The sequence below is a fragment of the Poecilia reticulata genome, linkage group LG8 (assembly GCF_000633615.1).
Source record: "Poecilia reticulata strain Guanapo linkage group LG8, Guppy_female_1.0+MT, whole genome shotgun sequence".
In the NCBI taxonomy this organism is placed as follows: domain Eukaryota; kingdom Metazoa; phylum Chordata; class Actinopteri; order Cyprinodontiformes; family Poeciliidae; genus Poecilia; species Poecilia reticulata.
Window position 1 is genome coordinate 16516985 of NC_024338.1, and position 19555 is coordinate 16536539.

At 38.1% G+C, this 19555-nt stretch overlaps 1 protein-coding gene across 2 annotated transcripts; it reads right to left on the reverse strand.

Moving 5' to 3' along the window:
• Positions 1-55: 55 nt before the first annotated feature.
• Positions 56-15399, reverse strand: ezh1 (enhancer of zeste 1 polycomb repressive complex 2 subunit). Of its 2 annotated transcripts, none has more exons than XM_008415847.1 (20): positions 15316-15399; positions 12790-12974; positions 12533-12658; positions 12146-12268; positions 11881-11998; positions 11275-11499; positions 10689-10791; positions 9497-9660; positions 9273-9364; positions 9017-9179; positions 7421-7605; positions 5621-5712; positions 4925-4953; positions 4696-4821; positions 2813-2991; positions 2619-2714; positions 2463-2544; positions 1829-1909; positions 1664-1748; positions 56-1548 (listed from the first exon to the last, which is right to left on the reverse strand). In XM_008415847.1, exons 2-20 carry the CDS (start codon positions 12970-12972, stop codon positions 1488-1490), a joined length of 2313 nt encoding a protein of 770 aa, XP_008414069.1. In that variant the 5' UTR covers positions 12973-12974; positions 15316-15399; the 3' UTR covers positions 56-1487. The 2 variants fall into 2 exon arrangements, with proteins under 2 accessions (XP_008414069.1, XP_008414068.1); XM_008415846.2 differs by lacking the exon at positions 15316-15399 and adding an exon at positions 14553-15073.
• Between the last annotated feature and the right edge of the window lie 4156 nt (positions 15400-19555).

The window sequence follows — 19555 nt, forward strand, 5'->3', positions numbered from 1 at the left end:
AAGTGCTGACTGGATGTAATAAACAGGCAGGAAGCAATGACACAGCCAACATTCATAAAGTATAAAGTTAAACCTTTATTTTTATAGGCATACACTATACACAGCATTAACCTTCATGTTGTCCAATACTACTCAGGGAGACCTCATTTGAAATTAGCAAGCTTTCAATGAAGTACAGTTACAGTGCATTGCAAATGTATCCACGCTCCTTGTAGTTTAAGATTTGAAAATTTTACAGAATCAAATCAGTTTGTAGTGATTTTATGTTATAGACCAACACAAAAAGCATAAGGAAAAACATGCATATTAATTTTACAAATAAAAATGATAAATGTGGTGTGTTTGATAATCTGATGTCCATTATGTGTGGAGGAAAACCCCCAATTGCCATGTACTGTAGATTGTAAAAAAAATCTACATGGTAACCATGGAAACAGGCTTTCCTGGTTATGCTGACAGGTAAGCCTGTCAGAATAAAATTACAACAATTAAAACATCTAAAATACTGACTTGTGGCAAGTGGAAGTTCATTTTTCAGCAGACATTAGGCCAGCTGGAAAGTAGATACAATGCTTAAATGTTTATGTTCAATATTTTTCTCATTCAATCTCGGTTTAAGCTATTTTCCAGGGTGGAGCTGATGAAAATATCAGTCTTTTCATGTCCAAAGCTGGTGGAAAAATACCCCAAAAGTGGATGTATATGTGTCCAAATAATTGAAATGCTAAGTTGTTTCTTTTCACAATTATGGACTATTTTGTATTGATCTATTACATAAAATCCAACGTTGGTAGTTATAATGTGATAAAACAATATTAGGAGAACCAATGAAAGGAGAGTAAAAACCTTTGCAAGAAACTGTATAATAATGTGGACTTCAAAAAAAGCATGGTAAATTAAATGTTATACAATGGGTAATTTAGCTTTTTCTTACTTAATAACCTTTCTCTGTTTGTTTTATACAACATATCACATGCAAATTATATGAGCTTTTTAGTGAATAATCTTTTGGCACTTCTTTTAAATGTTAAAGGAAGACACTTACTCTTACTATTTTACTTTATTACCATGGTATGATGATGTTTATATGTTTGCTGTATATACAACGATCCGAGTACCAATTCTGGAATTTTGTGAGGCAAGACCTCTTCTTTGCCATCTTAAGTTACATTCATGTCAGTCGGTTTGTCATCTAGTTGCCTATTTTTGCAGAACATTGATATAAATGAGCTTATTTCATGGCAGAAATGTGTTAATGATGCAAGCTTTTCAGTGGAACAGTCAGGGTATAACGTTATTATCCACAATACTACGCGACCGAACAGGAAAAGCATCTGACTGAAGCTAAAGCACTTGGCTAACACGTTTAGTTGGTGATGTGTCAAAAGACAGCATATTCACTTCACTGATCTACATTATGTATGCTGAAAAAGCTTGCATAACGTACAGAGATGTTGAATGAAGGCCATATAGATATAGAAACAAAGCTAAGTCATGTCCACTTCCCGCTCTATTCCCACGTACTTCAGAGCATCAGCTTGGCTGTATCTGTGGGTGGAAAGAGTAAGTCAAGAAGCAAGTAATTGAGCAGGTAAAAATGCATAGACTGAATAAACTATTCTTCCTCTAATGCTACATTTAAAGTAAAGGCCTGCAACCCCACCTGTAGTCAAAGAAGAGCTCTTCCCCCTGCAAGATGGCTCGCTTGGCGAAGATTCCAATACGGTGGTCTCCATTAACCATCACAACTGCATTGGCAATAAGAGCAACATCAGTGAAGAAAAGTCTTTGGAAAACCTTGAATTCATTCTGCCAATGAAACACTCACCTTTAGCATAGCAGTTGGGATTAACTGAATGATTTGCAAATCGAATTTTGTTCCCCTTTCGTGTGGCATCCACTACAAAATCTGTAGAGACAGAATTAAAGGATTTGTTCAGAATTTTTCAAGACTTGTAGAGTTAGAATTGCAGAAGCAGTTCATATCTTTCCAGCAGAAGATACATCTAAAGCTAAAGTTAACAGGAAGGCTGAAGACAAAAGTGAGCTTCTATGATCTTAAATCAAGTCCAGTCTCAACAAATCAAGAGGAATTATGTGAACTTTTAAGTACCATTAAAAAGATTTGTATAGGAAGATTATTAATGAAGAATCTGATTTATTTATTATATTAGAAATGGTGGTTGATGGAGGTATGCCACCAACGATCTTCTTGGGTTAAACATGAACTGAGAGCGGAACATGAAAAGTGTTTTCCTTCTGACTAGCCAGCAGCTTCAGAGTCCAGGTGCAACAAAGTTGAATTTATATAATAAGTGAACGCGATATGAGTCTTTACTCCAATTAGGTATTACCTTTATAAGCTTAAAACAGAACATCACTTCAAAAGACCTTTCAAAGCAATTTCTAATTCCAACTTAAACAAATGGTAAAGCATTGCAGCAAGAATAGAAAAAACCTGCCGTTGTTCAAATTGAAAAGGAAGCTTGACATGTATTTGTCGTAAATCCTTCCTCGTCGGTCTGCCTCATCTTGAGAGATCAGCTGCAGACAGAAGTGAAAGAATTAAAATCAATCATAAGAAACTGAAAAAATCTAATTAAACTGCATGGACTTGCCTCTCCGCAGTACTCAGAGATAAATTCATTCTTCTGCACAGGCTCTTTGATGAATGTTCCCCAACCAGCAACATCTGATGGAGCCAGCAGCAGGTGCTGAAAGAGAAGCCATAAGTAGGAGTTTGCTTTCATGATGCACAACATCTGAATATCGGACCATTAGTGTAGCACTACTGTCTTTAACTTTCATGAACCTTTTTAAGGCCTCTTTGGATGCTGCAGTTCGTACAAGACACCACTTTGCTGTCCCAGTGGTCGGCAGCTCCACAGGTCATGCAGAGATCTGGGTCACACTCTCGTACGGCCAGGTAGCATGGACACTGCTTGGTGTTGCACTGGGTTTTACATCGGCAGCCTGGGAAACGGTTCTGGCCTGCAAAACATTTAGATACAAGGAAGCTGCTTGACCAGGTTCTAGTTCAATTGCTTGTTAACACATATAGTGACTGTCAATCGCATCCACAGAAACAAGGTAATGATGACTTGGTGAAGTTCAAACGAGCATTGAAAAGTGAATAAAACGGATTTAAGTGATTTTGTCCGTGGCAATTTCTTTGATGCAAGACAAACTACTCTGAGTATTTCAGAAACTGCTGATCTACTGGGATTTTATGCTCTTTTTGGGGTCTATGGAGGACCGTCCAAAAGAGAAAAAAAACATCCAGTGATACCTGGTTGACATCAGAGATGAGAGAATACAGGTCAGACCAGGTTGAGATTACAAAGGGCAAAAAGATGATGGCAGAAAATTATCTCTGAACATATGAGTCAACCTTAAAGCAGATAGAGTACAACAGAGAAGACCACACAACAGGTAACCCTAAAAATGAACTGCAACAGATTGGAAAAATATTGCTTGGACTAGTGGGTCTCGATTTTAGCCACAACATTCGGATGGGGGCATAAACAATGTGAAAGCCTGCATCTGTTTTGCCTGTGGGGGCAGTGGTACAAGGATGTAGGGGATATTTTTTGCACATTCTTGGGCACTTAGTAACAAATGAGCAACTCTTAAACACCACAGTATATACCCGAGTATTGTTGCTGACCATGTCCATTCCTTTGTGACCGCAGTGCACTGATATTCTGCTGCTATTATACAAGTAAGACAACATGTATCTTATTAATATTTGATATCTTGTTGAATAGTTGAAGTAAAGCCTTAAGGAAGTTCTGAAGGATAAAGGTATCTAATCATGTGTACCTTAAAGTGGTTGGTAAGGCCAAATAAGAGCCCTCTACTGGCAGAAATGCTGATGTATGTACAACTTTAAAGAGCGCAACATCCTCTGGGCAGAAAAAGGAAAACCTTGGGCAATAATAACCTAAATGTTTTATTCACAAGATAAAACTACGTATAACATAAGGCCCAGACATATTTTTGTTTCTCTTTGAGGTGCTCTTTAATCCCCCGTTTCTTTCCTCTCTGGGGTTTACGTGTCAAGCTTTTTCAGACTGAAAGAGTTTGACTCATACTGATGATGCTGTATATCAGCCACAGAGCCTCTGACATCCCTTTGATTCCTTTCCAAGTCTATGGAGCACACACATGTGGAAAAGAGGGCTGCTTCCTGTTTGGCAGCGGTGTTGCTCTGCTACGGGAAAAGGCGGCGTAACATGGAGAAGGGAGGAGAGTGAAAAAGGAAAAAAAGAAAAAAAGATTTTTTCCAAGCCTTTCTCTTTATCTGTTGTTAACCCTCCAGAGGGCGGATTGCGAAGCTGGTTCCACCACCATGTGGACGTTTTGGGAAAAGCTTCTCTGGGTCACACCTGCTGTAGTGAAAGCCTAATTATAAATGCAGCTTTGTGGTAAAACACAACAATCTATTCCCACCAAAAGATGATTTGCTCTCTGACCACTGCCAAAATACAGTTTATATTTCACATTCTGCATTTCTGTTTCTTTGTGACAAGAAGGACTCAAAAAAAATAAAAAAGTAAAAAATGATTTCAGCGATAACCATGGTAATGACCTGGAAGAGCAGACTGAATGCAACTACTGTCTGCGAGCGGCACAAGTAAGACACCCATTTTCTGGGAAACTCTTGACAGGTGAAAAGCAAACGGTGACACTCACACTCGTGTTCGCACTGACAGAACTTCTCGCAAAAATTCTGGGTCATCACACATGGGCAGGAGCTGTCGCATGGGTGGTCAGGGTGGTCACATGGCTGATAGTTGTACACCTGATTGGAGGAGTTATCTGGAGCAACATGGGGGGGGAAAGCAGAATGATCAGCGCTACAAGCTATGCTAAGTGTTCAAGGTCAAGGAGAAGCAAAAATCATATGTGAAGATAAATTTACCTTTTTTCAGCTGAATCTTTGCCCATAACCTACAAGAGCAAACAATTTAAGGCTCTTTACAAAACAAACAGATCCTATTTACAGACAGAAAAATACAATCATCAAATAACAGACAGATTAAGAGTACATAAACTAAAATTTAATTTTAGTTATTAATCAATGCTGTCACATTTATTTTATTAATCCAATTTGTAAAATGTTTTCTATCTAAAGAAACCTAGCAGATGGTATCAAGTCACTGACTTTACTCCTCCTGAATGGGCCTGTAGGGACAGTGGATAGTTGATTGCATAGTGTTATTGACTTTGCAGGCATCACTCATAACAAGCATGCATATCATGCCAGTAAACAGTAAGAACTCCCAGTAAGAACCACTGGCTGTGACCGAATGGGTTTGAAAGACCAGGTCAGTAACATAAAAAACCCTAAACCTCATAAAAGAAAAAATAGAGTTAATGGTGAATGATTGTGTTGTTTTTGGAACTGGATAGTATTTTATTTTCTACGCTGCAAATTTGCCATTACTGACAGTCTCTTTTTCCTATTTTCCTATTTTCACCTCTCTTTGTCTTGGTTTATTACCTAAAATTTAAATAAATTGCTTTTCAAGTTGGGTTTGAAATGTGACCAAATGTTGACAACCACAGGATATGAACATAACTGAAAAGCACTGTCACATAACAGGCAGCAACTTGCCTGTGTTTCCTTTTCTTCTTTTGAGGTGAGATGCCTCCATCTACCAAAGGGACCCGGTGGATCAGAACCTCTTTCGCTGCAAACTCGTAGACCTGTGAGAAAGGTCAACAACAGCCATGACAACCAGCAAACCAGTCACACACACGCACAATTACAACAACTTTGACCTCATAGCAATGACATTGTGCAATATTGTGCAACCTGTGTACACTACTAAATAATCTGTGTCAAAATGTCCTGCTTTGTTCCATCTTCTGCTTTCACAACCAGAGCGCAGCAACCAGATGCAAGAGTGGATCTGCACACACACGCAAACACGCACACACAAACCACCTCTGGCTGCCAAAACCCAGATTTGGCCTCTTCCCCAGGACACAGACATGCATAACGCTGCAGCTGGTTTCAGCATTTTCACAGAGTGAAGCAGTAGGCGGGACCTTCGCAACATAAGCAGAGCTATTACAGTCCAATACAGATTTCGTTGCTTTCTGATAAAAAGGGACCTCCAGGAGTAGAAATGAAAAAAAACAGGCTCTCTGACATGGATCGACACTGTAACACTGACCACTAATACAACTAAGAAAAAGAAAACAAAGAAAAAAAATATTAATAGCAGCCCAGAAGAGACTAAAATGACAGCAGATGTTGCCACTTTTAAGACTTAGATTACATGTAACTATGAGAAATGTCACATCTGGTAAGAATCCCTGTTTATGGGGCCACATGCAATATAATGTTCTAGTCAGTCCAATTAGGTGCACCATAAAACCACAAGCTCACTATGCATCTGTCATTACACAGGAACTAACTCAAATGTAAAAAAAAAAAAAACACACATCTACAGTATGTTTTTCACTTTGTGTCCAAACAACCATGTGTCATTTTAGGATAGGACAAAAAACAAATTTTTTTGGTAATTATTATAAAACAACATGTTAGATGTTAGTATATTTCTTTAGTATAGTTTACCTAATCAACAAAGACATTTAAGATGGGCTGTTTAAATACATCGAAGCAGAGCCCACTTAACGAAAGATGATATTGCTTGAGTCATTTAAATCTAAATTTAGGTTTGATCTTGACGAACCTCTGCACAACATTTTCCTTAGTTCAAATCACTTAATCACAAATATGAATAAAACTCTCCAGAAACACTGAGAAACAGACTAATAACTTGACAATGATTTTCTTAAAAATGATATTGCTAAACTTATACGTACCCATCATAGAAATCATGTAAAAAAAAAAAAAGAGTCAGTTTTTCTAACATTTACCTTGAAGCCCATAAAAAACCCTAAAATGCCTTTAAGGGGCTTAAAGAAAGCTCTTACAGCTGTTGAAACCATGTGTTTATGTCATACAGAAAGGAACTGCAAGCTTATCTTTCATAGGACACAAACCTTTGCTCTATATGAAAAAACATGAAGATTAAAGCTTGCCTCAGAAAACACCAAAACTTCAAGATTAGTGCTCTTAAGACAACATAGTCTAAAATTTGATTATTTGGACATTAGAACAGAGGATATAAGTTGCAAAAACCAAATACAACTCCATAAAATCCATCATGAATTCTACGGTATGAGAAGATTTGCGTGGGAAAACAGGAGACAGTTTGGAAAAAAAAAGTAAACTAAAGCAGAGTTGGAGACATTTTTGCTTTTATTTTTTGTTTAATGATTAAAACAAGGTCATTTTTTTGTTGTTCGAGTTCAGTGAAATCCCTTTCAACTGACATGTGAATATTTTGTAATGAAGTAAAAAGAAAAATGGTTATACAAAATGTGAGTATAACATTTTTACCTGTTTGCAGTTCTTGGTACCAATGAGACGTGCAATGGAGCAGAAGTTGTTAAAGTATGTGCCGTGCAGCACCCTGAAGAGTGACTCCTCAGCCCCAGTCCACTGCACCACACAGGACTCCTGCTGCTCCATTTCATCTTCACCTGGACGCGGCTTGGTTGGAGTCTGGCAGCGGGAATTTCCCTCTATTACACACACACACACACGCAGGCAAAAACACGGCTTTGTGAAAAGACAAGAAAAATTTTTTTTAATTCTTTTTGGAAAAGTTTTTGAAGATCTTACCTGCCTTTAAAACACATTCCTTCTTTTATTGTTGAATACTGTATCTTGTTATGCCCACAAACGCCAGGGTATTATATTTGGATTTTATGCGAAAGACCAAATTGTTTTCTAAATTTTATTTGTAAATAAAATGGTAAATTTGTCTTCAGCTTTGTTGGGTTAATAGCATGTAGAATCTAGAAAAGACATTCACTGCGATAACAGCAGCAGGTTTTTGTGCTGATTCGCAGCTTTGTAGAACTACAAACTGAATTTTTTTTGCTCGTTCCTCCTTGCAAAAAAGCTCATATTCAGTCAGATTATATTACATTACATGTTCACATGTTGCATTTTGCATGTTGGCCAAAAACCTCGATGTTGTTCTCATTTTCTCATCACTTTTTTTCACATAACAAAATAATTTCTGAATATTAAATTATTTAAATTAGACACTATCAATTAACATTTCTGGACAAGATGACTGTATTTCCATTGACACACACATATTTGATGGAAGATTTTGGATATTCAAAACTGATGCTCTTAACATCCCGAGGACAAGCTGGAGAGGTGAATGTTGCCTGGCAACAGGCTGAATGGAGCACTAGTGTGGCCACATGCTCCAGTTTCTTCATGCTCTGCATCAGTCTGCTGAACAATCTGTTTTTCCACATTATCTTTACACGTGTGATAAAGTGTGCTGAGTCACTGGCTAAGCTCCAGCAATTTCCCACACCGGCTTTAAGAGAGGAACTGATTGAAAGGAAGATGAAAGATTCAGGGGGGAAAATTAAGTCAAAAATCCAGTGGACGGTTCTCTTATTTCATTCTTTCCACTCTCTACATCAAGAATTAAGCAAGAAATGTAAAAAAAAAAAAAAAAAAGAAAAAAGATGAGGAGAAGGCAGGGTTTGTATGGAGGCTGATTCATGCAAAAATAATGGTTGGTATATTTTGGTTGGCAACAGACAGCTGATATTGGGAGAAGATGTGAGATGAGAGAGCAGGATGTGACTTGAAAGCTGTAATTTGCAGCCAAATGTTCATATTTCAGACATCGAGCAGCGAGTCAGGCAACACAGTCATGCAGAAGCTAGGAAAATGGGGGGAGGTTTACGGTAAATGATGCATCTATTCATTGACTCAGTGCATCAGGTTTCTGGAAGCAAATTGTGTCTGTACTGTACAAACCCACAGAGCAGACAACTTTAATTGTCTACCTATAAACACATTATCACATTTATTTCCAAGTGGCTGCAATTATAGATTTTTTTCCCCTGCTTTTTGAAACAAGAAAAAAAAATCCCTCTTTCAGTAAGAGGAGTGCAATACCTGAGGAGGAAGTGGTTTCATGGTCACTTTCACCCTCCTTGCCTTCCTCAGCAGACCCAGTAGGTCCAGAACCGCTGGAACCGGCGGGTCGCTGCTGCCTCCGTCGCCTCCGAGATCTCTGCGACCGTAACATGTTCCGATCTACGAACTCTTTAGCTCCTTTCTGCACAAATGAAGTGTTGATGGGGGGGGGAAACACAATGAGCACTGAGATGTAGAACACATCCTGAGCACAGAGTGCATGGACTGGGTATACCTGTAACAGGAAGCAGTCTTCCCCACACGGTTCAGTCTCCATGCGGATCTCCTTGCTCTTCCTCTTGTAAACATTGGGTGTTGCATGAAAAGCTTCATGAACAGAGACAATGCATTCTCACTACCTGCTGCACGAATTGCAACATTCAATGCAAACATTAATAAAATATTGCAATCGTAATATATTGATCAGAGTCTTAAATCAAACAAAGAAAGGGCTATTACGGTGGAGGAAACAGTCGTATTTGAAGCAACGTCTACAGAAGAGCGTGTGGAAGGAATGCAACGACTGCTCCCTCTGCACAGATTTTGCAAAAGGCCCATCTAAGTTGGGAGTGCAGAGGGGGGGGAGTTTTACTGGGCCTGGTGGCTCCTGTAGATCCTTGTACCTGTGAAGAATATGAAAAACATGCCAAAGCTTTAAAGAAATAAGAGATGCACTGATCTGATATTAATATCTGTGTTGGTCAAGATGTTGAAAAAAAATTCTATATAGGTTAGCGGTGACAATGTGCCCAATCCATAAAGTTTGCAGAAACAAACTTTATGTTGCTAATTCACAAACTAATTGCTATTAAACCAATTTTTAAGTCACATTTTCACTTTGTACAGCCTGACTGAATTACTGGCTGACCTGCCTCAAATTGGTCAAAAGATATCAAAACCAATACATCATCCATTAATCTAAAGAAATTAAAAAATACAAAAGTCATCAGAACCTAAAATATTTATCCACAAATGGAGGACATATAGAAAAGTGATGACCCTTCTCAAATCATCCAGGGTGACCCAAAAGAACCCTGAAGCTGCATCTATAAAATTCAACGGTGAAAACTTGAAGGGAGGAAGATATGCAGATATGAAGATATTCAAGTAAGTTGCTGGAATTCAAAAAACTCTTCTGCAAACCAGAGTGGACTAAAGTTCCTCCACAGTCCTGCAAAAGAATCACCGCCTGCCGTTGTAAAAGCTAGATGGGATTTGTTGCCGCCAAGGTTGGCACATCCAGTTGGAGGGGGCAATTACTTATTCACATATGGCTATGTGGCTTTGTTTCCCTTAACAAATTAAATAACTGTTTGAAAACAGCATTTTGGGCTGACTTTCTTTCTTTGATATATTAATTCAGTATTGTTATATAGCCATTTGTTCATTCAAGCTGCCACAGGGTGTACTAACTTTTTCACATGACTGTAAGGAACAGAACAAATCTGAAAGGGGCCAAATACTTCTTATGCCACCATAGATGTTTCTAAGGTCTTTCAGCTCCTCACGCAACTATCCTTTGAGCATGAGAGCCAGAGAGGAACCCAGAATTCTTAATTCACCTCTAGCTGCTTACATCTCCATGGTGAACGCTAAGCAACAGACTAATGATCGCGGGGCAAATAGATCCCATTGACTACACTTTTCTTACTTTTCCTTCAGCTCCTCTGTGGTGCCCTTGTAGGGAAACATGGAGGCGATGGCTGTAAATATCTTATCGTTGGGGATCTTCTTGCTGCCGGACACATCCTTCACTTTTGGGAAACAAAGCAGGGGTTGTTACACAAGTGAACCAGATATGACCAAACATCAGGTTTTCATACAGATGCATAAACATTGATTATGCAACAAGGGTGTTTACACAATTCCGAACAAGACATTGTCTCCTATTTTCAAGAACAGATCAGCAGTAATTGTTCTTAACGGTTGTACTTTATTGTATTCTTGTAATTTGTAGCATCCTTGCACATGCATGCTGAGTGGATCCATTTCACAATTGTTGGGAAAGTGTGTAGTTACCACTAAATCCAAACACAACTCGGTAATAGGAGTCAGGGCATATCAGTGTCATGAACAAACAAGTTCCCTCAAACAAGGGAAAACAGGGTAGCTTTAAAGCCACCATGTCAGTTCAAGAGCTGCTGTGGCAGGACGACCTTGTGGCAGCTGCATGGTGTAAAAAAGAAGAACAGTATGTGCCTTGTTCACGCTGAAGCACTCTAAACACAGATACTCACCCTCTGTGGTGCCTCTTCTTTTTTTCCTGATTAATGTTCCAGCTTTAGTCTCTTCCGAGCCTTCCACTGAGCTCCTCCTCATCATCATCCTCTCTTCCTCTTTCTTCCCTGTAACCTCTGCTGCCGTCACCCCTGCGTCCTCCTCTTCTTCTTCGTCATGGTCAGAGTATTGGCTCAAGGCATCCACAAGCTCCTTAAAGATCTCGTCGCTGATGAACCCACCCTCTGGGACAGAAACAATTTTGTTTTATGTCTTAAGTCATGGGTTTATATAGAAAAACAATTATATAAACCTTCAGATTAAATACATACACAGCAATTACAGTGTCCTAAAAATGATGCATACATTTTCAACACTCGATATCACCAAAAACTTTGGAAATATTTTTGGTAAGTTTTTGGGATAAACCATCTGTGGTAAGACTTGAAGTTGGTATTAACAGATGCTCTCCATCCAATTTGACAAAGTTTAAGCTATTTTGAAAAGAAGAGTGGGAAACATCTGAAAATCTATTAAAGACATAGCATTTCCGGAATTCTGCGGTTGTAATGGTGTAATTGTGACGACGCCATAGGAAATAAATATATGTTTAAGGCTCTGCCTACCCCTGTCACCATGAACGCCATCATAGTTGTCAATGAGTTCCTCTAAGAAGGCCTCATCCTGTTCAAGCACCTCATCACCCATGTAGGGAATGTTGTGTAGGAACGTTTCATCCTCCACCTAAAAGAAACAACTCCTTTTGGTGCTTCATTCAACAAAATAACATTAAATGTTTCTAAGTGTTTTAAAGCTTAAAAACCAATACAAGTATACATCAGCCATGAACCGTAGAGTGCAAAAACAATATCAAAAGATGGTATATGATACCATGAAGTTGTGCTGCAGTGGTGACCACGAGTACATGAAAGGGATTCCTGCCACTGTAGACAGAGGTTTCATTGGAACGGCCTGAGAATTAAATCCCGGGAACCCAAACTCCACTGTACACATCTGGAAGAGGATCAGAGGTGAGGTGAACATGACCATACTCTGAATGAGTCTTCTGGATAATTATAATTAGACACAGATGCTGTTTTGGCTCAGACATGGAAAGCAAATGCATTACAGTGAAACTCAACAGCATGTGGGAACATAAAAATACCACTATATTTTCAAACTGTTTGGGTTATGAGCTCACTTAAGTCATCAGTTCCCTTTGTCACTGCCTACTTAGGCTCCATTTATCCCAATCGCTCTCTTTTAAAAAAAACGTACCTTCTTATTTGCCAGAGATCCAGTAAAGGTTGAGACAGGGATGGCCTGAATCCTGAGCTTGGACCACTCTGTATTCAGGAGATTAGTCTGCAGCTCAATTTTTTGCCTGTTTGACATGAACAAGCTCTGGAAACACAAAAAGACCAAATCAGATAAAACTCAAATGGAGGGGATAAACTACATACATATAGAAGTCTCTTTCCAACGTTCACAACCATTAATCTATTATCCATGTGTCAATGACTGATTTAACCCACCTTGACCTCATCTACTTTTTTAAGGCGTTTTAACTGGCGAAGGCGCATATACTCAGACTTGACCCTCCTTCTCCACTCTAGGAGACTGCGGGAAGGGGTAAAAGAGCCAGGCTGAGGCCTTGGAGTTGATGGGACAGCACTGGTGCCAGAGGCCGGGGCTGCAGCAGCTGTTTCTTCCATCATTCCTTAAAAAGCCAAAAAGAGTATTCAGCAAGCAAGTTGAACCTTGCAGCAGATTCAAATTTTCCATTGTTGGTCTGTTATCTGGCCTACAAAGTACAGCAACAATTTTATCTTTTGTAGTAGTTTTGTGAGATAACCCATATAGTTTTAAAGTCATCCCATTCGTTTTTTCCACACAATTAACATTGTGTGAAAAACTGACTAGAATATCATGCCAATAAACTTTACCAGACAGATTCAAATTCCACATCTTATGCAGCACCAGCCATAGGTTTCCATACACTCACTATCAGCATTAATGTCATAGTGATGCTTTTAATATATTATTTCTTATGTCTAGAATTATATTACAGCAAACAGCTTGAATTGTGTGCTCATGTTTAAATTTGATGTACATTTTCTAGCATCATACTGAGGGTCTACAACTGCCAGAGATACTGTTGGCTGACGCAATAAAAAAGAAGAAGTACTATTCTCAGATTCTTTAATTTCAACTCAAATCAAACACTAGAGATTGGCTGTAATCTGAACTCCACTGGTTGTTCAATCAGGACACCGACCACAAATACAGATAAAAACTCTCTGGAAAAGAGGCTGGAATTAACTTTAAAATGCATGTCATCAATCTGCAACTCATAACAGACGTTATTTCGTCAAATATTAGTGTGAACATGTGCATACACTTGACTTTCAATGTTAAATCTCAGACAAAATCCAACATTGTGCATACAATTCTTGTTTTTTAATATGATATAAAGTTATTCTATTTAAAAAAAAAGGCTTACATACATCCATGTCATTCATGTTGAAGATAAGGGCATCAACATTAAGTCCTGTATGATCCTAATGATTGTATGAAATATAGTTAAAGTCAGTTGATCATAAAATGCAAATTAGTGAAAAAAAAAGTTGTTAAAGTAATTTATTCTTCAAGAAGCCTTCAGTGTGACACAATCTCGTTTTCCAGAAGAATGCACTTCCCTATTTACCCTAAATGTAACCCTCTTTGAAATACTGCCCCCTTCTGTTGGCAAAACAAAACTGCCATCCTCTGGAGAAAACAAGCCTACCGTCCGGGTGATTTAAACTGCACCATGTTTTCTAATTATTTTTAAAGGGCGGCCATTACAAAAGCAGTGGGCAATTATTGTGGCCTGTAAATAAGGTCTAAGAGTTAAACAGCGTGGAGCATCCACATTGCTACGAAGTGGGCGTGCCTCAACAGAGCAGAAAAGTGCGTAGCACAGTTTTTCTGTGCTTCATCATGGCCCGAGTGAGCATCTACATCACTGTTTGCGCCAGAACCCCATCAGAAATAAGCATTAAGGCAAAACTTAGCGCCCAAATCAGCGATGGGGGGGTTTGATCGAGGAGGAGGAAGCTTGCAAACGTGTGGTTACAACGCAGATGAAGTGCGCTGCGTCCTCTGGGTGCAGCCACGGCAGCTACACGGTGCCCATTTAAATGGGGAACACTTCAGCGACGTGCCCACCCAAGCTCCACAATGACGGCGCGGCATTCTGGCACACGCGTGTGTGCACGTCTACATCCACACAGCAACTGTCGCGGTTATTAAATACCTTTAAATCCTCGCGTCCTCTCTGTTGCGACAACAGCCCCGCAATGCGATCAAGTCCCTCTCTGTACGTGTGTGTAGGAAAGAGAGCGAGAGAGAGAGAGAGAGAGAGAGAGAGAGAGAGAGAGAGAGAGAGAGAGAGAGAGAGAGAGAGAGTGTGTGTGCGTGTGTGTGTTGGTGTGTGCGTGCCGGACAAATTAAGGCTGTCTTTGGTTTGGATCTGACGCAGGTATCGTCTCCATACGTGGGGATGTCAGAGAAATCCCAGCGTTGTCCGCGGACATGGTGCTGGAGGCTTGTTGTTGTAGCTTACGAATAGCTACGCACTTAGCTCAACCCAAGAAGGATAGTGACGTATGTATTATGATGCAGCCTTTCCAAGAAGAGGAGCCAGGATTTATGCATATTCTGCGTCTTGGGAATAAAAAGTAGCTCGGAGCAGCCGCGTCTCAGCCATTACTCGCACACTCAGGAACTGATTAACTGTTGGGAGGGTTATGGTCATATACATACGCAAGCATAATTCTCCTTAGGCCTGCGGTTAGTGGTCAGACCTTTAAAAAAATATTAAATTCGACCGCCTGTAGGTATAAAATGCAAGCATTAAAATACATTGTGACAAAAAAAGACGATTAAAAACAGCAAATAGCCCATAAAACGAAAAAAATAACACAGCATATCTTACAACAGAAACAACCCTACAATATATATTACTGGTTTACAGACTAAAGTCATAATGATGAAGTAAGAGCTGAAAACCAGCTTACAGTTTTATAAAATTCCAACGGACTTCTGTCGAGAGGGAAATCAGCCTTACTGCGGTTCAGCTTTTCTCCTGCAGAGGGCGCTCGATACATTTTTCTTCTCTGTGGGAAAAGACAGCGGGCTACGTGCAAATCACAAGGATGCCAGAAAGATCTTGGTGTGCTACACACATTTCTAATGTAGAGCAATAGCTGAACTAACCATAAAAGCGTTGCTATCGGAAGGACAAAAATCTGAATTTTTTTTTTGTCTCACACGGCTACAAATAAACACATCATTCTACATTAAATCGATGCCTTGAATCCTCAGGTTGATGCACATATGATTTTTTAAAACTTTTCTGTTGTCAGTTAATCATCAAATTTAGGTGAAAATATGTTTATTCTTTTTACCCTTTCATTACCTCTAGTGTTATTTCAGCTTTAGCCTTTTTGAGTCCTAGGATTCTAGTGCCTACAGGTGATTACCAAGGGTAGGCTCATAGGAGAACAATGTTCCTTGCAACTAATGGTAATTTAGACAAAATATAGACAAAATAATATGACTGGAATGTAGTTTAACTGTGAAAGGAAATCAAAGCTCAACCATGTAATTCGTTAAGGACATTTAAGTGACAAACACAGTCCAAAAGATTAATTTGAAGGTTTGGTGGGAAAATCCTACAGAATCATCTTGTTTTAAGGTTGAGAAAACAAAGATCATAAGGTCAGTAAGCCACATGTAAAATATTTGATTAATTATTTTACATGTGGATTATCACTGGGAAAGGTGATAATTCTGCACATTTATAATTCCTCTACATCTGTGCCCACATCAATATTCTCTTGAGAAAACCAAAGCTTCACTTTCATGTTGCTAAATATCTACATTAGGAGTATTAACATTTTCAGTTAACTGGAAAAACAATATTTGTCCAATGATGAAAGCTCAAAAATACAACTTACCTAACAGTTTTGCACATATAGGCATTTGAGTAATTATCTGAATTTACACACAAAAACCTTGTTTAACACACAAGGGGGCACTATATGACTAGTTCTTACAGGATAACACAATCTGTGATAATAAAACGTTATTTAAACAAGATTAGTACACTTAAAATCATGCCCCCAACACATACCAAGCTGTATTTTCTTCTGCCTTGTGTTTACATCAAGCAGTTTTTACTTTTTATTGAGCATTTAGAGAGAAAATTAGGATTGAGAAACTTTTCTAGATAAAATTTCAAATTTGGTGGTGTTTGATGCAGACCGTGCAATAGTGATACTGAACTGTCAAACAAAAGCAAACACTCACAGGAACACAACGCTTAGAGATAAAGGCAGCAATAAGGAGGAAGTTTTTCTTTCTGTATTATGTAAACTCGATGTGTTGATGTTGGCGTGTGACTGACCTAAATATTACAAGCCAAATAGTCTGAAACAAAAAGGTTTTGAGAATGAAAAGATGTTCAAGACAAATAACTCTGCAGTCAAGAAAGATATCTAATTAAAAAAAGCTACACATTTGCTTTAACATTCTTGAACATTTAAAACCTATTTAACATTATTCCTTTTTAAAAAGTCAATTCATCTATGTAATTGTGCTCACAAGAATGCCTTTGATATTTAAGTGCGCGTTTCTTTTTTTGAACACTCTACCCTCTACATGAAACTGTGCTCTCAATGTTAAGTGAAATGAAATGTGGGAGCAATTTTGGCATGAGCTATATGTGGCTTTGTTCCAAGCCCAGCAGCTGAGAAAGAGCACTTATTCTTCAATGATACAGAGAAACACTTCAGTTTCAGACCAACTCCCCTTGCTACCTCTCTTTTACCACAGACGTTTAACGTGACGTTAGCGATGACGGGAACAAGGAGGCTGTTTGTCTTCAACGTTGATGATACGCCACAGAGCAGATAAAGAAAGGACATTCCTTATGTGAATCATGCACAGTAAATCTTGATTTACAGCAACAAATTAAAAAAATAATAAATTGGAAAATGTGCCGCCAAACGAGAAATTAAAGGGGAACTTCAATTTCTCGTTTGGAAGAGTAGAGTCGCTTTTAAAAGATTAGAAATTAAATGTTAATCAACATTTTGATGTGTAACAACAGCACTTGACAATTGTTGACTGCATATTCTACAGCTTTGATTTTTTTTTGTGTATTTTTATGACGTAAAGCATTTTGAGCTGTCTTATTGCTGAAATGTGACATAAAACAAACTTCATTGATTGATTGATTGATTGATTGATTGATTGATTGATTGATTGATTGATTGATTGATTGATTGATTGGGTCCTCTGTATCATGGTTGGCTCACTTGATCAATATCTCTCGCACAACTTTTGCCCATGAATATGATCTTAGTTTAACTTCTATACTGAGAACATGTTCCATATTAATTAGTCTAATAAAATAAAACAGATTTTAGTCTCAACTCTATCAATTAACATTTGTAATCAATTATCTTCAGATTACAAATGCTAAAGGAAAGATTGAAATTAGACTAGACTATATACTGTTTTCACATTTGCAGTTCTGTCGAAATTGAATGATTATTTTGAAACTTATAGAATTGTAGAATCCATAACTAAGTTACTAAAGATCACATGCTTTATTATGCCACTTTTGGCCTGTCAATTTGAACAACTTTGACATTGTCACAGTAAAACTGATGAGGATTTGGGAGTTTGTCCCAAAATCAAACTGTCTCCTATTTCTGGGAGCTGATTTTGGAACTTAGTTTGTGCAGTCTCAACACTTTTGTATCTGATGCTCTTAAGATTAGAGGCAATAAGTTTGATGATGATACATTTGTGAAAAGATTTTATGTATGGTTGAAGATAGTGTGTCAACTTTACTCTTGAAAACTGTTGCTGTGACAACAAATTATGTTTAATTTCAGTTTTGCTGTTCAGTTCTCTTATCAAAGAAATAAGAGAGCAGTTTCTTACCCCCACATGTAATTTTCTCCCATCTAATTTCTTTTATCCATTTTTTTTGATTGGTCAATTTCACATTCTTGCATTCTGCTCCTCTAATGCCACCCCACATTTTCTAGCTTATGCAAATCCACCAGCTAAACTACTTGGACCATTTAAAAGAAGAACCTCCCTCATTATTATTTTTATTCAATCAGTCGATCCTGTTATCTGGCCAGGGAAAATTTCTTCCATGACTTTTATTTTTTAGAAGTAGAAATAAAATGCATCATAACACCACAAAGACCAGGTTTACAGTAGTTAGGTTTGGATTAAAATTGAAACAAGAAGAAGAAAAATGAAAACAAATGGAAGAAAAAGAGAATTACAATTCTTTTTGTAAATCACAGTTCTGTCAGTTAACTGTTGATTGAACACCTTTCTTAAACTTAAATCATTGTTTGTTCTCCTATTATCAGAGGAACAGAGAAAGACAAAGAAAAGAGGGGAGAATAAACATGATTAAAAAAAACTCTTCATGGTTTCACAATTCCTGAATCAAAATCCAGAGAGAAACTGGTGATGACTTTGTACCAGTGGAGCACAGCAGTTGTAACATTATCAGAAACTCTTTACCCCATGTGGTGAATCCGCCCATACTAGGAAGTGAGGCTTTCCTGTTGTTTCTTTTCCTTTTTTTAAGCCTTCCTGTGGAAAGGTTGAGATATGTAATCCCTACCCACTGGTGAAGATGAACAGAGCATTGTTCAGCAAAATGACTGTCACCAGATTCTCTCTTGTGTTCTCTGGCTGCTTAGTGACTCTTCTCATTTGGGGTAAGTGATATTTATTTTCATTGTCCGTTTATGTATTAGGGAGAAGCAATGTTTACTCTTCATCTAATTTCTCAATAAGAAATCTTTTTTGACTTTACGCAGGGAAATTACATGTAGAAATAAACCAAACAACTGGTATGTTGCAGGTTATTCTTAAATGTGTTGACCAAATACATATCCAAATAAGAATTCAGTAATTATTTCTGATCATGTGTAAGATTGTTAATAATGCTTAAAAATAATAAGATTTCTGTCATATGAATAAGAAAGCTCCTCCTAATGTTAAAACATTTGTTTTAAATATGTTTAAATGTCCTTGTGTTGAATATATTAAGACTTCCTTAAAGAAGTGGGAGACAAAGGGAGGATGCACTGACTCCCCATAGCGTGGATCTCGCTATTTCCTTCATCCTCCACACTTTCTCACACATTAAAAAACGCGTAAAAACAGCTGTTGACGAAATATAAGTTCAGTAACAGAGCATTTTATATCTTACCT

What these genes read in the sequence shown, in the direction of transcription:
- ezh1 (XM_008415847.1), bottom strand. Translation starts at nt 12,972, where the DNA reads ATGATGGAAGAAACAGCTGCTGCAGCCCCGGCCTCTGGCACCAGTGCT. An exon ending in AAAAAGTAGATGAGGTCAAG is followed by an intron (nt 12,659 to 12,789) that starts GTGGGTTAAATC and finishes TTGTGTTTCCAG; the next exon opens with AGCTTGTTCATGTCAAACAG. An exon ending in CCTTTTCAATTTGAACAACG is followed by an intron (nt 1,910 to 2,462) that starts GCAGGTTTTTTC and finishes CTGTCTCTACAG; the next exon opens with ATTTTGTAGTGGATGCCACA.